The sequence below is a fragment of the Pecten maximus genome, chromosome 13 (genome assembly GCF_902652985.1).
Source record: "Pecten maximus chromosome 13, xPecMax1.1, whole genome shotgun sequence".
Classification (NCBI taxonomy): Eukaryota; Metazoa; Mollusca; class Bivalvia; order Pectinida; family Pectinidae; genus Pecten; species Pecten maximus.
In genome coordinates, this window is record NC_047027.1 from 36,099,560 (window position 1) to 36,118,293 (window position 18,734).

The window sequence follows — 18,734 nt, forward strand, 5'->3', positions numbered from 1 at the left end:
AGTCCAACATACCATCAACAACAGATCCTGCAAACATTTTGCATTAAATCCAGGGACCAAGTGGATTCAGTTTGAGAAATTTTGTCATACTATCACAGAGTTATCTTCGTATGGGCATATTATAAATGTTACAAATACAATACTTTTATGTGTTGGTTTTACAGTATGGCATGTAATGAGATGCCCACTGAAAGTTGTTTTCAACGAATTTTTTTTCTTTAAAAGAAAACAAAAATACAGTGGGCATACAAAATGTTCTTTCAAACATTTCATGTCGAGAAACCAGCAGATGTCTTGTCAGTTTATTTCTGTTTGTCAATATTTCATCAATACATTCTGATTGGAGACATTATTTGCATGGTGCTTATTTAAAGCTAAAGCTAGCTTTCATTGCATAATACAATATACTACTTGACTCGGCATTTGATTTTGAAGCTTTGTTTCATTTCAGTCATCTGGATATGCTTATTGCTGGATAATAACTGAATAGAGCAAAATTCTATTTTGAGCGGCTTATTGCATGCTGCTCAGCCTTTTGTTGATGAAAATCATACTTTTTTTCGTTATCGTTGTTCCTTTATTAAGTCTTAAAATAAAAGGCTAATTTGATTGAAACTATAGAATTTTTTTGTTTTATTATCGACGGAAAGCAGAAGATTAGTTTCGTATTGCTTCAACGACTTTTCAACAGCGATGGTCATTTTCGTCAGAAGATACAAAATTGATATGGATCAATCAACTTAAGCAAACAATAAATTAATCTGATTATTAGAAAACTATTTATAAGAAATCCGCTTGACACACTAAACAGGAATAATCTATTTTTAAATGTTGTTTATGGGTATATCTGAGGAATTATCGATTTGTGGGGAACCTTCCACTTCCCAAAATAAAAAAAAATCATTTCTATAATGCAACTTGTTTATGAGGAAGATGAATTGACGGATCTCGCTGCACCGTTTTAACACTCTTTCGGTGTGATTCGTGGGGAACATTTCCCTTCCCCAAAATAAAAACACACTTCTTAAATGTAACTTGTTTTTGAGGAAGATAATTTGTGAAGAAGATAACTGAACTGTTTTAACACTTTTTTGATGTGATTCGTGGGGAACGTCCCCCTTCCTAATATAAAAACACACTTCAAGTTGTTTATGAGGAAAATGAATTGCGAGAAATCTCACTATGTTGTTTTAACTCTCTTTGTGTGATTTGTGGGGAACATTCCCCTTCCCCAAAATAAAAAAAAAATCTAAAATTTACCTTGTTTACGAGGAAGATTATTTGTGAGGAATCTCGCTATGCTGTTTTAACACTCTTCCAGTGTGATTCGTGGGGAACATTTCCCTTCCCCAAAATAAAGACACACTTCTTAAATGTAACTTGTTTACGAGGAAGATAATTTGTGAGGAATCTCACTATGTTGTTTTAACACTCTTTCAGTGTGATTCGTGGGGAATATTCCCCTAATCCAAAATAAAAACACACTTAAATGTAAATGGTTTATGAGGAAGATGATTTGTGAGAAATCTCATTGAGCTGTTTAACACTCTTTCAGTGTGATTCGTGGGGAACATTTCCCTTCCCCAAAATAAAAACACTTCTTAAATGTAACTTGTTTATGAGGAAGATGATTTGTGAGGAATCTCATTGAGCTGTTTTAACACTCTTCCAGTGTGATTCGTGGGGAACATTTCCCTTCCCCAAAATAAAGACACACTTCTTAAATGTAACTGGTTAATGAGGAAGATGATTTGTGAGGAATCTCATTGAGCTGTTTTAACACTCTTTCAGCGTGATTCGTGGGGAACATTTCCCTTCCCCAAAATAAAAACACACTTAAATGTAACTGGTTTATGAGGAAGATGATTTGTGAGGAATCTCATTGAGCTGTTTTAACACTCTTTCAGCGTGATTCGTGGGGAACATTTCCCTTCCCCAAAATAAAGGCACACTTCTTAAATGTAACTGGTTTATGAGGAAGATGATTTGTGAGGAATCTCACTATGTTGTTTTAACTCTCTTGGTATGACTTGTGGGGAACATTTCCCTTCCCCAAAATAAAAACACACTAAAATGTAACTTGTTTACGAGGAAGATAATTTGTGAGGAATCTCATCGAGCTGTTTTTACACTCTTCCAGTGTGATTCGTGGGGAACATTTCCGTTCCCCAAAATAAAGACACACTTCTTAAATTAACTTGTTACGAGGAAGATGAATTGAGGGATCTCACTGCACCGTTTTAACACTCTTTCGGTGTGATCCATGAGGACCATTGCCCTTTTCCCGAAATAAAAAAAAAAAACACTTCTAAAATGTTATTTGTTTACGAGGAAGATGATTTGTAAGGAATCTCACTGAGCTGTTTTGACACTTTTTTGATGTGATTCGTGGGGAACGTTCTCCTTCCCCAAAATAAAAACACTTCTTAAATGTAACTTGTTTATGAGGAAGATGATTTGTGAGGAACCTAACTGAGCTGTTTGAACACTTTTTCGGTGTGATTCGTGGGGAATATTCCCCTTCTCCAAAATAAAAACACTTCTTAAATATAACTTGTTTATGAGGAAGATGATTTGTGAGGAATCTCATCGAGCTGTTTTTACACTCTTCCAGTGTGATTCGTGGGGAACATTTCCCTTCCCCAAAATAAAGACACACTTCTAAAATGTAACTTGTTTACGAGGAAGATAATTTGTGAGGAATCTCATCGAGCTGTTTTTACACTCTTCCAGTGTGATTCGTGGGGAACATTTCCCTTCCCCAAAATAAAGACACACTTCTAAAATGTAACTTGTTTATGAGGAAGATGATTTGTGAGGAATCTCACTATGTTGTTTTAACTCTCTTGGTATGACTTGTGGGGAACGTTTACCTTCCCCAAAATAAAAACACTCCTAAAATGTAACTGATTTATGAAGAAGATGATTTGTGAGGAATCTCACTGAGCTGTTTTAACACTCTTTCAGCGTGATTCGTGGGGAACATTTTCCTTCCCCAAAATAAAGGCACACTTCTTAAATGTAACTGGTTTATGAGGAAGATGATTTGTGAGGAATCTCACTATGTTGTTTTAACTCTCTTGGTATGACTGGTGGGGAACGTTTACCTTCCCCAAAATAAAAACACTCCTAAAATGTAACTGATTTATGAGGAAGATGATTTGTGAGGAATCTCACTGAGCTGTTTTAACACTCTTCCAGTGTGATTCGTGGGGAACATTCCCCTTCCCCAAAATAAAAACACACTTCTAAAATTAACTTGTTTACGAGGAAGATGAATTGAGGGATCTCACTGCACCGTTTTAACACTCTTTCGGTGTGATCCATGAGGACCATTGCCCTTTTCCCGAAATAAAAAAAAAACACTTCTAAAATGTTATTTGTTTACGAGGAAGATGATTTGTAAGGAATCTCACTGAGCTGTTTTGACACTTTTTTGATGTGATTCGTGGGGAACGTTCTCCTTCCCCAAAATAAAAACACACTTAAATGTAAATGGTTTATGAGGAAGATGATTTGTGAGGAATCTGATTGAGCTGTTTTAACACTCTTTCAGCGTGATTCGTGGGGAACATTCCCCTTCCCCAAAATAAAAACACTTCATAAATGTTACTGGTTTATGAGGAAGACAATTTGTGAGGAACCTAACTGAGCTGTTTTGACACTTTTTTGATGTGATTCGTGGGGAACGTTCTCCTTCCCCAAAATAAAAACACTTCTTAAATGTAACTTGTTTATGAGGAAGATGATTTGTGAGGAACCTAACTGAGCTGTTTGAACACTTTTTCGGTGTGATTCGTGGGGAATATTCCCCTTCTCCAAAATAAAAACACTTCTTAAATATAACTTGTTTATGAGGAAGATGATTTGTGAGGAATCTCATCGAGCTGTTTTTACACTCTTCCAGTGTGATTCGTGGGGAACATTTCCCTTCCCCAAAATAAAGACACACTTCTAAAATGTAACTTGTTTACGAGGAAGATAATTTGTGAGGAATCTCATCGAGCTGTTTTTACACTCTTCCAGTGTGATTCGTGGGGAACATTTCCCTTCCCCAAAATAAAGACACACTTCTAAAATGTAACTTGTTTATGAGGAAGATGATTTGTGAGGAATCTCACTATGTTGTTTTAACTCTCTTGGTATGACTTGTGGGGAACGTTTACCTTCCCCAAAATAAAAACACTCCTAAAATGTAACTGATTTATGAGGAAGATGATTTGTGAGGAATCTCACTGAGCTGTTTTAACACTCTTTCAGCGTGATTCGTGGGGAACATTTCCCTTCCCCAAAATAAAGGCACACTTCTTAAATGTAACTGGTTTATGAGGAAGATGATTTGTGAGGAATCTCACTATGTTGTTTTAACTCTCTTGGTATGACTGGTGGGGAACGTTTACCTTCCCCAAAATAAAAACACTCCTAAAATGTAACTGATTTATGAGGAAGATGATTTGTGAGGAATCTCACTGAGCTGTTTTAACACTCTTCCAGTGTGATTCGTGGGGAACATTCCCCTTCCCCAAAATAAAAACACACTTCTAAAATTAACTTGTTTACGAGGAAGATGAATTGAGGGATCTCACTGCACCGTTTTAACACTCTTTCGGTGTGATCCATGAGGACCATTGCCCTTTTCCCGAAATAAAAAAAAAAACACTTCTAAAATGTTATTTGTTTACGAGGAAGATGATTTGTAAGGAATCTCACTGAGCTGTTTTGACACTTTTTTGATGTGATTCGTGGGGAACGTTCTCCTTCCCCAAAATAAAAACACACTTAAATGTAAATGGTTTATGAGGAAGATGATTTGTGAGGAATCTGATTGAGCTGTTTTAACACTCTTTCAGCGTGATTCGTGGGGAACATTCCCCTTCCCCAAAATAAAAACACTTCATAAATGTTACTGGTTTATGAGGAAGACAATTTGTGAGGAACCTAACTGAGCTGTTTGAACACTTTTTCGGTGTGATTCGTGGGGAATATTCCCCTTCTCCAAAATAAAAACACTTCTTAAATATAACTTGTTTATGAGGAAGATGATTTGTGAGGAATCTCATCGAGCTGTTTTTACACTCTTCCAGTGTGATTCGTGGGGAACATTTCCCTTCCCCAAAATAAAGACACACTTCTAAAATGTAACTTGTTTACGAGGAAGATAATTTGTGAGGAATCTCATCGAGCTGTTTTTACACTCTTCCAGTGTGATTCGTGGGGAACATTTCCCTTCCCCAAAATAAAGACACACTTCTAAAATGTAACTTGTTTATGAGGAAGATGATTTGTGAGGAATCTCACTATGTTGTTTTAACTCTCTTGGTATGACTTGTGGGGAACGTTTACCTTCCCCAAAATAAAAACACTCCTAAAATGTAACTGATTTATGAGGAAGATGATTTGTGAGGAATCTCACTGAGCTGTTTTAACACTCTTTCGGTGTAATTCTTGGGGAGCATTCCCCTTCCCCAAAATAAAAACACACTTCTAAAATGCAACTTGTTTACGAGGAAGATAATTTGTGAGGAATCTCACTATGTTGTTTTAACACCCAACCCCTATAATTTCGAAGCATATATTTTCTATTACAAGAACGATTCTACAGATATGGGAGGAAGGAGTATTTGGGCATATATCAATATTGTGTTTTATCAGATGTTTTCCTTGTTTGCTTCATTGATTATATTATTTTTGATTTTTTTTTTATATTACTGTATAACTATCAATGTATATTTCTGGAATATTCAACTTTGTCTACCACACTGAACTATGGAATGTTAAGTGTGGGAACAAGATTTAGCTATTTTATTAATAAATTTAATAATATAAAGTTATTCTATTTTCAATTGATCAATGGATATACTAGATAATTGATGTCAATGATATAAAGAAATAAGGATTGATGTTAAGTAATCAAAATTTGAATTATAAAAGACGATCAGTTCTATTCTATTTGGGCAATGTTTTGACATATACAGTAAACATTCCTCAGAAATATAGTGTAATCTGATGTGTTCCGAATGAAATTCCCCTAAAAAATATGAGATATAAGTGCTTCCCCTCAAACCTAAAATTCATGTAAAATATGTTGGGAAGAGAGTTTTCACTAAAAAAAAGAATGGATATATAAAGGAGATGTATATTTAACAAAATATAAAATTTTGTATGTATAAGTCACCAGGAAAGCGGTTTCCCCACAAACCTGTTTGTTACCCAGTTCCTCATATACCACCAACTGCGAGGTAGAGAGAGAGAGAGAGAGAGAGAAATTAGAGTTATTATCTTTCGAGTACCCTTGTGCTCTTATTTGCCGTTAGACCTATACATTAACATATTTCAAAGATGGCAAAAACTTTAATTCTTCTTCTTCTTCGTACAACCTCCGTCAAAAATGACGATTACGGTCAGTTTGTAGGTTGGATGCTGTTAAAAATGTGAGGGAATTTAGTTACAGTGAGAGGGGTTTTTTTTATTAAGTTATTTTTAGTGGAAACTATAAGATAAAAACATGAGGGTGTGTTTACGGTATATGCTTGAGATCATCAAGGGCTGCATTGTGTATATGTGCCTTGAAGATCTCTAGTGTAGTGCATTGTACTGCTGCCACCGGGAGAAGGTTCCATTGTGTTATTGTATGTGGGAAAAGGAGTATTTGTATGTGTCATTGGTGGCAGATAGGTGTCTGAAGGTGTAGGGGTGTGTTTGCCTTGTCCTAGGGTCTGCTGGGTGCATGCTGCCGTGTGGGTCTATTGCGACATGATGGTGAATGAGTTTGTATAGTAGTATAAGTGTGGTCTTGAGTCTGCGTGTTTGAAGTGTGGGCCAGTTGAGTTTATCCATCATGTCTTGTACTGAACTTGTGTTGTGGTATCTGTTTTGTACGTATCGTGCTGCTCTGCGTTGTATTTTTTCTATCTGGTTGATTTGGTTTGTGTTGTGCGGGTCCCATATGGAAGAGCAGTATTATAGTTTGGGTCTCACTGGGGCTTTGTATGCGTGTATTTTTATATGTTGTGAGTTTATTTTCAGGTTGTGTTTTAGGAAGCCTAGTGATCTGTTGGCGTTTGCAGTGATGTTGTTGATGTGTGTGTCCCATTTGAGATTTTTCTGTAATGTGAGTCCTAGATATTTGCTGGCGTCGACTTATTGCAGTGTGTGGTCGTGCAGTTTGTAGTTGTATGTTGTTTTGGTGCGTTTGTTTGAGGTGGATATGATATTGCATTTGTTTGGGTGAAATTGCATGAGCCAGTCTTGTTCCCTACTGTCCTGCTGCGTTTATGTCTTGTTGTAATTTGTGTGCGTCGTCTGTGTTGTGGATTGTCTTGTAGATGATGCTATCGTCGGCAAAGAGTCTGAGAGTGCTGTGTTTGATGTAGTCTGGTAGGTCGTTAATGTATATGAGGAAGAGTATGGGGCCCAAACAGGTTCCTTGAGGTACTCCTGAAGTGACTTGGACTTTGTCTGATTGTTTCCCTTCAAGTAATACTGTTTGGGTGCGGTGTGTTAGAAAGTCTGTAATCCATGTGAGTGTGTTCACTGTAATCCCGTAGTATTTGAGTTTGTACTGGAGGCGTTTGTGTGGGACTTTGTCAAATGCTTTGATATAAACTTTACATCATTTGAACTTCAAATGAGCGATTGAGGGGATGGAGTCACTAGCAATAACATATAGTAAAATATTCAGTTGTGTGGGGTCTAAAACATTTACTCCACAATCACTTCCTTGGCACAGTCTCACGGAATGTTTCTTTTTGTGGTACACTGACAAAATATGTTCATGTCAAATCAACCCGAAATTGACCTGAAGCTGACCCGAACATTTCTTCATATGAAATTTACCCAATTTTTCCAGGTCATTTTCATGACAATTTCAGGACAATATCTTTTCAGGTCAAGTTTACCTCAAGACATTTTGCCTGTGTAATAGAACATAAAATACCTAACTAAAAGAAAATGTCAAAATGTTTGCTTAGGTCAATCTGGATCTTTGACTCATTTTTTTGTATCTTTGGATCAATTCCTGTGCATATTATTTTAGCGATATGAATATTTATACAAACGAATCGTATTTTTGCAAAAACAATCACGATGATGTAAAATGCTAATTCTGCAAATGAAATCGACCAGATTCGTGCAGTGACATAGCATACCAGCAAACTTAGAAACTACTCGAAATTCATATAAGTTTTTGTATCAGACTTACAGATATCATTGGGATCTATTCGTGCTATACGCCTATAATTGCTACCAGCTGCGCCACCACCATGTCAAGGTATATATTTGTGAAATGTCAGTGAGTTTTTCCATGTATTAATGTTCACATTGAAAAGTTTGAAAACCAGTGATATGCATTTGATATTTAAAACATGTAAAAATGATTCTTTCGTCTAGTTACCCTTTGTTTTATAACAATATGACTGTAAATGTACGTTACTACAATCTTGTTAAGGAAATGGTCTAACAGAGAGATATAATGATTCATTTGTAGGGATCTGAAATAGTGAAAGAATGCGTGAAATATATTGATGAATTGTGGCAGCATGAATTGTTATATAATAAATCAAGTTAATTGTTAACATTGCTGTTTTAATGACTAATTCAAGATATTGGTATGCTTTTGACTTTCTATGTCTAGTTACTTCCCCACAATGAAGATGAACAGTAGGTTTACCGGAGATGTTGACGATATGTACAATGTTCACGGTCACGCTGGCAATCTTTGTCGGGAGGCAGTTTTAGAAGGTCTAGGTAAGATGTGTGTCTTCAATATCAGTTCTCCTTTGTAAGAGTAAGATATGGAAAAAGTAAAATGATCAAAAACAGCTAACTAATAGGAAACATATCAATCAGATTTCAGAAAGAAATGTGATGTAATCATGTCTTAACTGTAGATTAACATAGATACACTGGAGTTTAGAGACTACAAACAAGAGATCCCAGAGGGATCTTGGCGCCCACCATTGAATGATCTTCATAAGTTCCACGTCAGATTGATCTTTTCTCTTCATTTTACTAATCTGTGCAAATTGAGACATCCCTCCAGTACTTTTCAAAAAAGGGAATCCTAGCTATATAAGAAATTTGAGATTTAACGATAATGGCTGTTTGTTTGCCAGGTTGTTTTCAGGACAGACTGGTCCAAAAATGCAATACAAGGGACCAGGGGGAACCTACTTATGAAATTTGAGCAAGATCCATTCAGTACATTCTCAGAAATAGTGATAACAAACTTCAATTGTCAAAATCCAAGATGGCTGCCTGTCGGCCATGTTGTTTTCTGATTGGTCTCAAAATGCAATATGCATAACAAGGCACCAAGGGAAACCTACATATGAAATTTCAGAAAGATCCATTCATCACTTTCTCAGAAATAGTGATAACAAACTTCAATTGTCAAAATCCAAGATGGCTGCCTGTCGGCCATGTTGTTTTCCGATTGGTCTCAAATCGCAATATGCATAACTAGGCACCAAGGGGAACCTACATATGAAATTTGAGAAAGATCCCTTCAGTACATTCTCAGAAATAGCGATAACAAACTTCAATTGTCAAAATCCAAGATGGCTGCCTGTCGGCCATGTTTTTTTCGGATTGGTCTCAAATCGCAATATGCATAACTAGGCACCAAGGGGAACCTACATATGAAATTTGAGAAAGATCCATTCAGTACTTTCTCAGAAATAGTGATAACAAACTTCAATTGTCAAAATCCAAGATGGCTGCCTGTCGGCCATGTTGTTATCCGATTATTCTCAAAACGCAATATGCATAACTAGGCACCAAGGGGAACCTTCATATGAAATTTGAGAAAGATCCCTTAAGTACTTTCTCAGAAATAGCGATAACAAACTTCAATTGTCAAAATCCAAGATGGCTGCCTGTCGGCCATATTGTTTTCCGATTGGTCTCAAAACGCAATATGCATAACTAGGCACCAAGGGGAACCTTCATATGAAATTTAAGAAAGATCTCTTCAGTACTTTCTCAGAAATAGCGATAACAAACTTCAATTGTCAAAATCCAAGATGGCTGCTTGTCGGCCATCTTGTTTTTCGATTGGTCTCAAAATGCAATATGCATAACTAGGCACCAAGGGGAAGCTACATATGAAATTTGAGAAAGATCTCTTCAGCACTTTCTGAGGATTAGCGATAACAAGAATTGTTTACGGACGGACGGACGGACGGACGGACGGACGGACGGACCACGGACCACGGACGCAGGGCGATTTGAATAGCCCACCATCTGATGATGGTGGGCTAAAAATCATCAATCTGATGGGCCACAAAAATATAATTTTTGTTTCACCTACAAGATAATAAAGTTCCTGTGAGTCTTTAAAACACCGATTTCTGTCTAGGCTTGTACAATTATGAATGATATACAAATATTTTAATATTTGAATCAATTTCTACTTCCACTTTTCTGGCTACACACTACCTGTAGACCCATATACTTGTGACGTCATGCTATATATAATGTACAGTCATTCATAGTTTTAGTAGATGAAAATAAATCGTACGTGTTAATTATCATTCTGTTATTACATGAAATTAAATTAAAAGATATGTCAATTATGTATAATTTTTATTTTAAACAGTACCGAATTTGATGTTAAAATATCAAATAATTTTTTCTATATCTAATTTGCATGTGCAGGAAGAATAGTTAATTCCAGGTTAGAAAACATGGCCACAGAACCAGTAACAATAGCAGATTTCGGAACAGCAGATGGACGCGCCTCTCTTTCTCTCATCAATGAAATAATAGGTAAATATACTGTTACTAATATTGGATATTTGAAATTGGGTAGCTGGTTATTAGGGGGAAAATAATATAAGCATTTACCTGATCAAGTTCGTGGCTGTCTGCACGACCACGGTTTTATTTTTACTGAATTGCCATTTTTTCTTCCATATAAAGCGTTTAGGGCTGGAACAATAAGAGTGATTAATATAACCAGATGTGACTAGTTTCGTATTTATTGTGAATGTACACCGTTTAAATAATATTACAGAGTTCATACAAAAAGAGCTTGGACAGAAACAAGCCGTCGTCGTCTACTATAACGATCAACCTATGGATGATTTCAACCTCCTCAGCAAAGTGATTTCAGGTAGTATGATAGCTTACAAGTAGTGCTGAGGTTGTCATAGTTTGTATTTGATATTGATTTAATGAAATACGTCTACTATTACGATGAACAATCATCTTAAAAAGTTCATTGTAACGTTCATTTTAAAAAGTTTTGTTACTATTTCTATTAAATTGATTTTTAACCTTTTACATAATTATAAAATACCCATTGTTTGAATTTGTATTAAGAACTATCCATGTAACTTATGAGAAAGGGAACGAAACTGAAACTTACAGAAGAATGTTTATAGAAATATTTATAAAATGAATGACATATTTGTTTTTCCATACTCATCAATCCTACCCTAACATTGTCTTTTAGGTTACACACAGAACCCTGGACTAACTTTCATTGGAAACGTCTACCCAGTAATGATACCGAGGACTATGTATGAACAGTGTCTCCCTGATAATTCCATCGACTTGGCAATATCCACTGTAGCTACACATTACTTATCTAAACAGTTAGTATGAATCTATATCAATTTAAATAATATTTTAACCTATTTCCTGACAAAACTGTCATGCAATTGGGGCGTTAGATTTATATCTGTTACCCACAGTGTATGATCGCAAGTGGCGACTAAATTTGGGATTTTTCTCTTCTTTCTGGCAACTTTATAATGTCATTCTACATAACATCTCCCTTGACACTGCCTCATTTTTGGCTTTTAGTATAGTGTTTACCTTTGAGGAAGGCTTTGAGTTCTGTCCCCCCGATGAGACATGTCATAGTCTATAAAATGGGTGTTGCTCCTCCTGCTGTGCTCTCATCGTTTTTGGGAGAGGAACGAATGGTTTACCCATCGTCTGTATAATGTGAACGGGTGAGGTGTTCTGCTTGGTACATTCGGCAATATGATTCAGTGAGCTCGCACTATAAATTCGGCAGGAGTTCTGCGTTATCACAAGGCGACAGACACGAACATACCATAGCCTCTCACAATACACAAACATTCACCATATGCATACATCTCTCACACAGCGGAGGGCAACTTAAATGACCTGTTTTTCATTACCAATGAACACATATTTGCTGAAACTGGAATGACTCAATATATAATATGATGTAGACATTGGCAAGTATGCGTTCGTTATAAACCACTAGTATTTGGAAGCCAAGTGTCCATTCCTTCGGATAGTTTTAGTTCGACACACATGAAAGCTACTTTTACCGTTTATATAATTATATCGGACATTTAAAACATTCTTTTAAATTCACTGTATTTCCAGGTAATAGTACACCAGTACCTTACACTCAAACATTGTTGACTATTTATTTGGAAGTCAAGCGTTCATTCCTTCGAATAAGTTTAGTTCCACACACATGCAAGCTACTTTTACCGTTCATATAATTATATCGGTCATTTAAAATGATTCTTTAAAGTTCACTGTTCTTTTCAAATGATAGTCGGCACTACTTTACACTCAGATATTGTCGACTATCAACATCACGTTTGCCGCAGAACAGCTTACTTAGAATAGAAACTTGAAATGTACCTACACCGGCGCCGGGTAAAAACTTTTGAAATACTGACTATGTTTAATCAAAATTAGTGAACCATCAATCAAATATTCTTGTAGTTGTACTTTTTTTTTTACATTTTTCTTTTAACGCTATTTCCTTATCAGGTTTGAAAATAAACTATAACGATTGAAAATTCAAGATAATAGATTACTCTCTGGTTGCATGTCCTGATGCAGCGAACCAAAGTGAATTCCGTACACACTTCAGTTTCAGACTTTATATGGACAGACGAGTTCATAATCTTGATCAACCCTAAGATACTCACACATTCAAGTATATAAAATCAAAAAAGGGCGTTCGTCAAAATCCAAGTTTTGAAATATATATTATCAATTATTTTCAGAGTATGCAAAATTAAAAACGGCGTGTTCATGGAAGAGGCGGACGACGAAGAGCAAGAACGGATGAGAGAACAGGGGAAAGCCGACTGGAGGGATTTTGTGATATCAAGGGGACGTGAATTGAAACCAGGTACGTAGTTAGTAAGATCGATGTATAAGTGAAAACTGGATCAAACCAAAATGATACCACCTCCAATCCGAGAACTATGTAGCACAAGAAAGAAAACTATTGACATGTAAATAAATTCATTATTCTAAAACGAGGGTAACTTATCGACAATATAAAGGTTTGTTTAGAGACACGGCCAGTATAATGGAAAGGAAACCACGAGGTATATAAGAAGGCTTCAAATGTGTCAGACTTAATCTCGAAAAATACATCGTATAGTGAAAGGCAATACGAACCATAAAACTAATGCTGTTTCAGGAGGCTTTCTAGTCACAATGAACACATCGTCATGCGATAATGAGGTGTCTGCGGCTTTCGAAAACGGAAATCGCCCTTTGGGAAGTATCTTGTCGGATATGGCCACAGAAGGAATAATCACACAGGTTGGTAAATTAATGTATAATTCAGGTGTTTAAAGGTTTCCGTTAATTCGGCATTCTCCGCTTTGAATCAGGTATCATATTTTTTTTTGTAAATGATGTCAAATGTTGACTGATATGCAGGGACCAAATGATAAACCAGGAACAAACGTTTGCTTAAGAAGGTATTTTCATCAATGAAGAGTGTGTGACCCAAAACATGGAATTTACATCAAGAAAATGACCTAAGATCACGTTTTTTCTGGGCCATATCCGCATCATTTTTGATAATTTGATCCTTGAAACTTTACAAACACCTTCATAAGAGCAGGTTCTTTTAAATGTGACCCAAACAAATCATTTTGAAAGATTTCTTGTTCCTATCTTTTGATCAATGACCTTGAATAAAGGTCAAGGTCAAAGATAAACATAATATTTGTAGCCAGTCCCATATGCTATATGAGTGCCAAACATCCAGCCTTCGTGTGTATAAATAAAAGAGTTAAAACCTTTTTATGTGCAGTTTTGGATGATTTTTGAATTTTGGCGGGATTTTTTTTTTCAAAGTGTCATATGTGCGTCATTTTGATTATAAAACCTTGATACATCGCACACATCTTCAAAAGAGCAACTTCTTTAAAATGTGACCCAAATTAATAATTTTGAAAGAATTTTTCATCTTTTTTCATCAGTTCACCCCTGTGACCTTGAATGAGGGTAAAGGTAACAGATAAGCATACCATTTGCAGCCAGCCATACATGTTATCGATGTGTCAAGCATCAAGCCTTCATGTGTATATAGAAAGATTTTGGTAGACATTTAGTCAAGGAAGGTTTCTGCAAAACTTTATCAAAAATAGTTCGGGAGTTTTTGAGAAGTCGAAAATATGAAATGATAACTAACGACGGATGACGACCGACGCATGACGGCAGATCAAATTATAATTGTGTATATTATGAGCTTACTGTCAAAGGATGGTAAATCCTGTACATATTGTATTATAATGAAATTGTCAGGCAGTCAGCATAAACGTATGTTCCATATCTACAATATTACAAGTTTGACGTTTTTGTACGATATATATATATACTTAATTTTGACACATACTCTACAGGATTAGCTACTTTCATAAATTCAGACGTTCTAAAGCATTTTCTAGAGTTGACCGACATATATTTGTCAATTGTTAACAACGCTATATTTTTTTCAGCCTAGGCGCCGATGACATTGTTAATAGCAGTTGATATCTCCCAGACAATGAAACACAAAGTTCATATGAACGCTAATGGTATTTTGTTCAGCACTAGGCCGGAACAATAAATAAGAGCAATCTGAATGGTCAATATGAGATTTGATAGGATGCCTCTCGTCGGTCAACCACTCGCCTAGTTTCGTTTTGAAATAGTCAATACTATATGTAGGTGAATTAAACTCTTGCGATATCTGTTGCACAAGAAATACATTGTCACTAAAGTCGTGCAAATTCACACTTAATTAGCAATAACACATAATAGTCAAAAAACCTATTATATATGATATGTGATAAGAAACAGTACTTAAGCATTTTTGGTAATTTATCCTGAAACGGCCTTCCATATTTAACATCCCACAGCTTGTTGCTTGCAGTTTCAACTGATTTAAAGGTCAATATTCGAAAAAAATCGAATAGTTATACATTTATTCATAACAAATAAAATTATTAACCAAAAGTTTTAGTTTTTGCACACTTTCTGGAGACCAATAAGGGAGATTTATGCTTATTTCAAGGAATTTGTTCACGACATGAAAATCCACATTTTAACTCAATTTTAAAGCAATATATTCATTTTGAAAGTTGAGGAATGTTGATATCTATTTGAGACAATTCTAATATTATATGGATTTGATATCGATTGCCATTAGATATATAAGCATATTACATGAAAACAACAAGAAGTTGTATTAATAGGATAAAAAAAACAATTGGTATACATTTTGTTAATCTACGATTACTTTGTATTGTTTAAATATGTAATACAATATTTCACAGCTTTGTGCATATCACATAAAACATTTGAAAATGTTGAATAGCTGAATAGTATAGGTAACCCTGGTAAATACTACACATGAACAATATCGGATATCTGTGCCTCACAGTTATAGAGAAGCAATTGAGTAAATGAAAATGATGACGCCGGAAGTATATCTACAAGCACTGCACATCTCAACCACAGTAAAACATTAATGAAATCCTGATAAATACTAGCTGCAATATACCGCTCGGCAATTTATCACGGGGCTATCTCGACGTCCATGCAGTATATTCGACACCTATATCTAGTACTTACCTTATACAGTTGAGTGTATGTAACCCTGGTAAATACTAGCCGCAATATACCGCTCGGCTAGAGAGATCTTCTCTTTAGCTCGATCGGTTGAGCGTAAGACTAGTAAGCCAGAGGTCCCGGGTTCGATCCCTAGAAGAGGCAGTGAATTAAATTTAAATAATCTTGCGCTCTGTTACATTGGCGCCCATGTAGGGGCATGGGAACTAGGCTCATCGCTGCTTTCGAAGGCATCGTTGTTACCCCTGGATAACTCGAGGACGAGTTCTTTCCTAGAGGGGGAGTAACACTGGTAAATACTAGCCGCAATACATGTATACCGCTCAGTAAATCTTATCACAAATAAAACCAGATTCTGTATATTGTGTCTGTCGGGAAAGGTACAGCATAAATGATCACCACGACCAACAGATGTGCCAGTTTCTTAGTTTAAAAAAATAAACGATTGGATTCCATCATGCCATCACGTACTAGCCCATTGATTTGAAACACATCTATCTGATTTTGTGGTCTGGCCATGCTTGAATAACTTATCGTAAACAGTTTCGTCCTAAATAAACAAACACTTATTTCAGTGGGTCAACAAGCAGAGTTTAACTTTGTAAGCAACTTGCCTTAAATTGGTGATCTGTGTAATGCCCGTGTCCAATAGGTACCATTTTGACCGTGTGCTCGCTCGCGTAAACAGACGGATTACGTGATTGCTTACTATCAGACCAAATCTCATAACATCTCTTCAAAAAAAAAACCGAGATGTAAACAAAAAACGGTGTTAGCCAAAACACTGGAAGGAGTTATAAAAACGATAGTTTGTTTGGGCTTGGTTGATATGGCATCTTTATTTCTTGTAGTTAAACTAGTGTCCTTTGCAAGGTAACGTCAGAATCTCGCAGGTATCTCCCTTCAAACAGTATTTTCAATACAAATATGCAAAAATCGATGCAGGTTTAGATATTAACAAGACATTATTCTAATTGTTTATTCAAAATTGTTCCTGAAATGTTCACAACATAATCAGCATAGTTAATACATTTCTGTGCACATCTACTTTAAATGACGTACTACGATGACGTGTCTCACACTGGGAACTAATCAAATCCTTACCCCTAGTTACAGACAGTATCACTAGAGGTCTCAAATTCCGTACTTCCGCTGAAGAGAAATTTGTACTGAATATACCTTTTTCATGTAATAGCACTTTATTTGTAGTCTTGATAGTTTTTATAAATACATAGATAGTTCAACTACATCATATTTGAACCGAAAGAAACTGCAAAATGAAATGTGAAAGGAAATGTAATGAAAATGAAAGTAAGAGATTGTGACGCCTCCATAAAAAGGGATTTGTTTTAAAGTTTGAATAGGAAAGAAAGAAACATCAACAATCTGCAAGATATTACTCAACTGAAGAGCCATATATGCAAGCGAGATTGTCACTTAGAGTAAACAAGTGTGAATTCAAATTACCCGACATTTACCTAAAATCTTCAAAAGATAATTCCAGAGTTTGCAAAATATATAATAAACATCCAATAAGAACAGTACATGCTGTGTTTAATTATATCACATGATTTGTTAGCCACAATTTCAGTGTAGATGTAACTAGGGAGGAAAAAATTAAGCGGGGTTTCGAAAAGACAATAGCTAATATCGACAAATACAACAGTCATTGGTAAATAGACTTTCAATTGTGAGATACTGACTTGTATTATTTTAATCCTAAAAGTTTGTAACCGATTTGGATTTCTAATGAAAAATTTATATTATTTTAAATTATCGTTTTCTTTGCGCGTTTATGTTGTTATGCAGGATGAATATTTGGCAACAAATTACAATGCGCACTGTTGGCGACAGACGGAGGATTTCCAGGAGCCGTTCGCTAGTGCTGTACCGGAAATAGAGGAACTTGGACTGGAATTAGTGTCAGTGAGATTAATCAAACGGTGTCAACAACATCCGATATTCGATATTGTCAACAAAGGTAAGACAAATATAGCCAGGAAACATATATGTTTGTGTTAGTGCGCGATATATCTTGTGTCATTTAATGCGTTTTTGTTACAAGCAGTTTATAATTTATAAACTGTCGATTGAATAACATCACTAATACCATGAAATGGTTCAAAAGAAATTAAAATTGATCACGACCATCTGCTTCAGACAGTATCTAGTAAATGTAGTGATATGTTAATCAATCTGGTACACGCAACACACATTGATACTTCTGCATTCTACTGCAACACACCTGAAATATACCAAGTCAAACAAATAGCACATTTCTAACCGGATCTCAGAGGGCACATTCTGATTGGAGGAAAATAAGTACACTCGTCGATGAGGGTAGGGGGTTTCTGTGGAAAAGTCGGAACCCTTACAAGGAAAATTCGATAACACCTTAAGCATCTGTCATCTATATAATATACTTTCCTTATTAACCAAAATAAACTAAAATAGAAAGAAAAAAAGATTTTCTATCTTACCTACATGCTTATGGTTCATGGTTTGACAGATTTTACGGACAAGCTGAAATTTTCCCAAAGGATAGTTGCTATGGTCTACCCGTGGTTTCATCATGTGATTTACAGAGGATTGGCAGATTCTCGAACTGAGGACGAGAAGGAGATGATTACTGACCAATATTTCCAGAGAATGCAGAAATATGCGTTTGAACATTCTGACTTCAAACCGTATTTAATCTTTACAGAAGTTGTAATCAAAAGGAACATGTAATGAATACGCGCCGAGTTTCATGTAAAGCTTTGTCATAATTCTGAGGGAAATTATGCATTAAATAATCAGTTTGTACATTATGTATTAGATAATTATTAGATATACATTTATGTCTATATAGATGCAGTAATTGTTAAGAAAAGCTATAT

The 18,734-nt window shown here is 35.7% G+C and overlaps 1 protein-coding gene across 1 annotated transcript; it reads left to right on the forward strand.

Moving 5' to 3' along the window:
• Window positions 1–6,339: 6,339 nt before the first annotated feature.
• Window positions 6,340–18,585, forward strand: LOC117340722 (methyltransferase FUS9-like). Its single transcript, XM_033902485.1, has 10 exons — window positions 6,340–6,400; window positions 7,326–7,377; window positions 8,633–8,745; window positions 10,657–10,767; window positions 11,015–11,113; window positions 11,456–11,597; window positions 13,005–13,132; window positions 13,430–13,554; window positions 17,665–17,836; window positions 18,365–18,585. Exons 1-10 carry the CDS (start codon window positions 6,340–6,342, stop codon window positions 18,583–18,585), a joined length of 1,224 nt encoding a protein of 407 aa, XP_033758376.1.
• The last annotated feature ends 149 nt before the right edge of the window (window positions 18,586–18,734 follow it).

Excerpts from the sequence above, each read along its gene's own strand:
- LOC117340722 (XM_033902485.1), top strand. The coding sequence starts at position 6,340 with ATGGCAAAAACTTTAATTCTTCTTCTTCTTCGTACAACCTCCGTCAAA. Across the intron at positions 6,401-7,325 it reads CGTCAAAAATGACGATTACG|ATGATGCTATCGTCGGCAAA; the intron begins GTCAGTTTGTAG and ends ATTGTCTTGTAG. Across the intron at positions 13,555-17,664 it reads CAGAAGGAATAATCACACAG|GATGAATATTTGGCAACAAA; the intron begins GTTGGTAAATTA and ends GTTGTTATGCAG.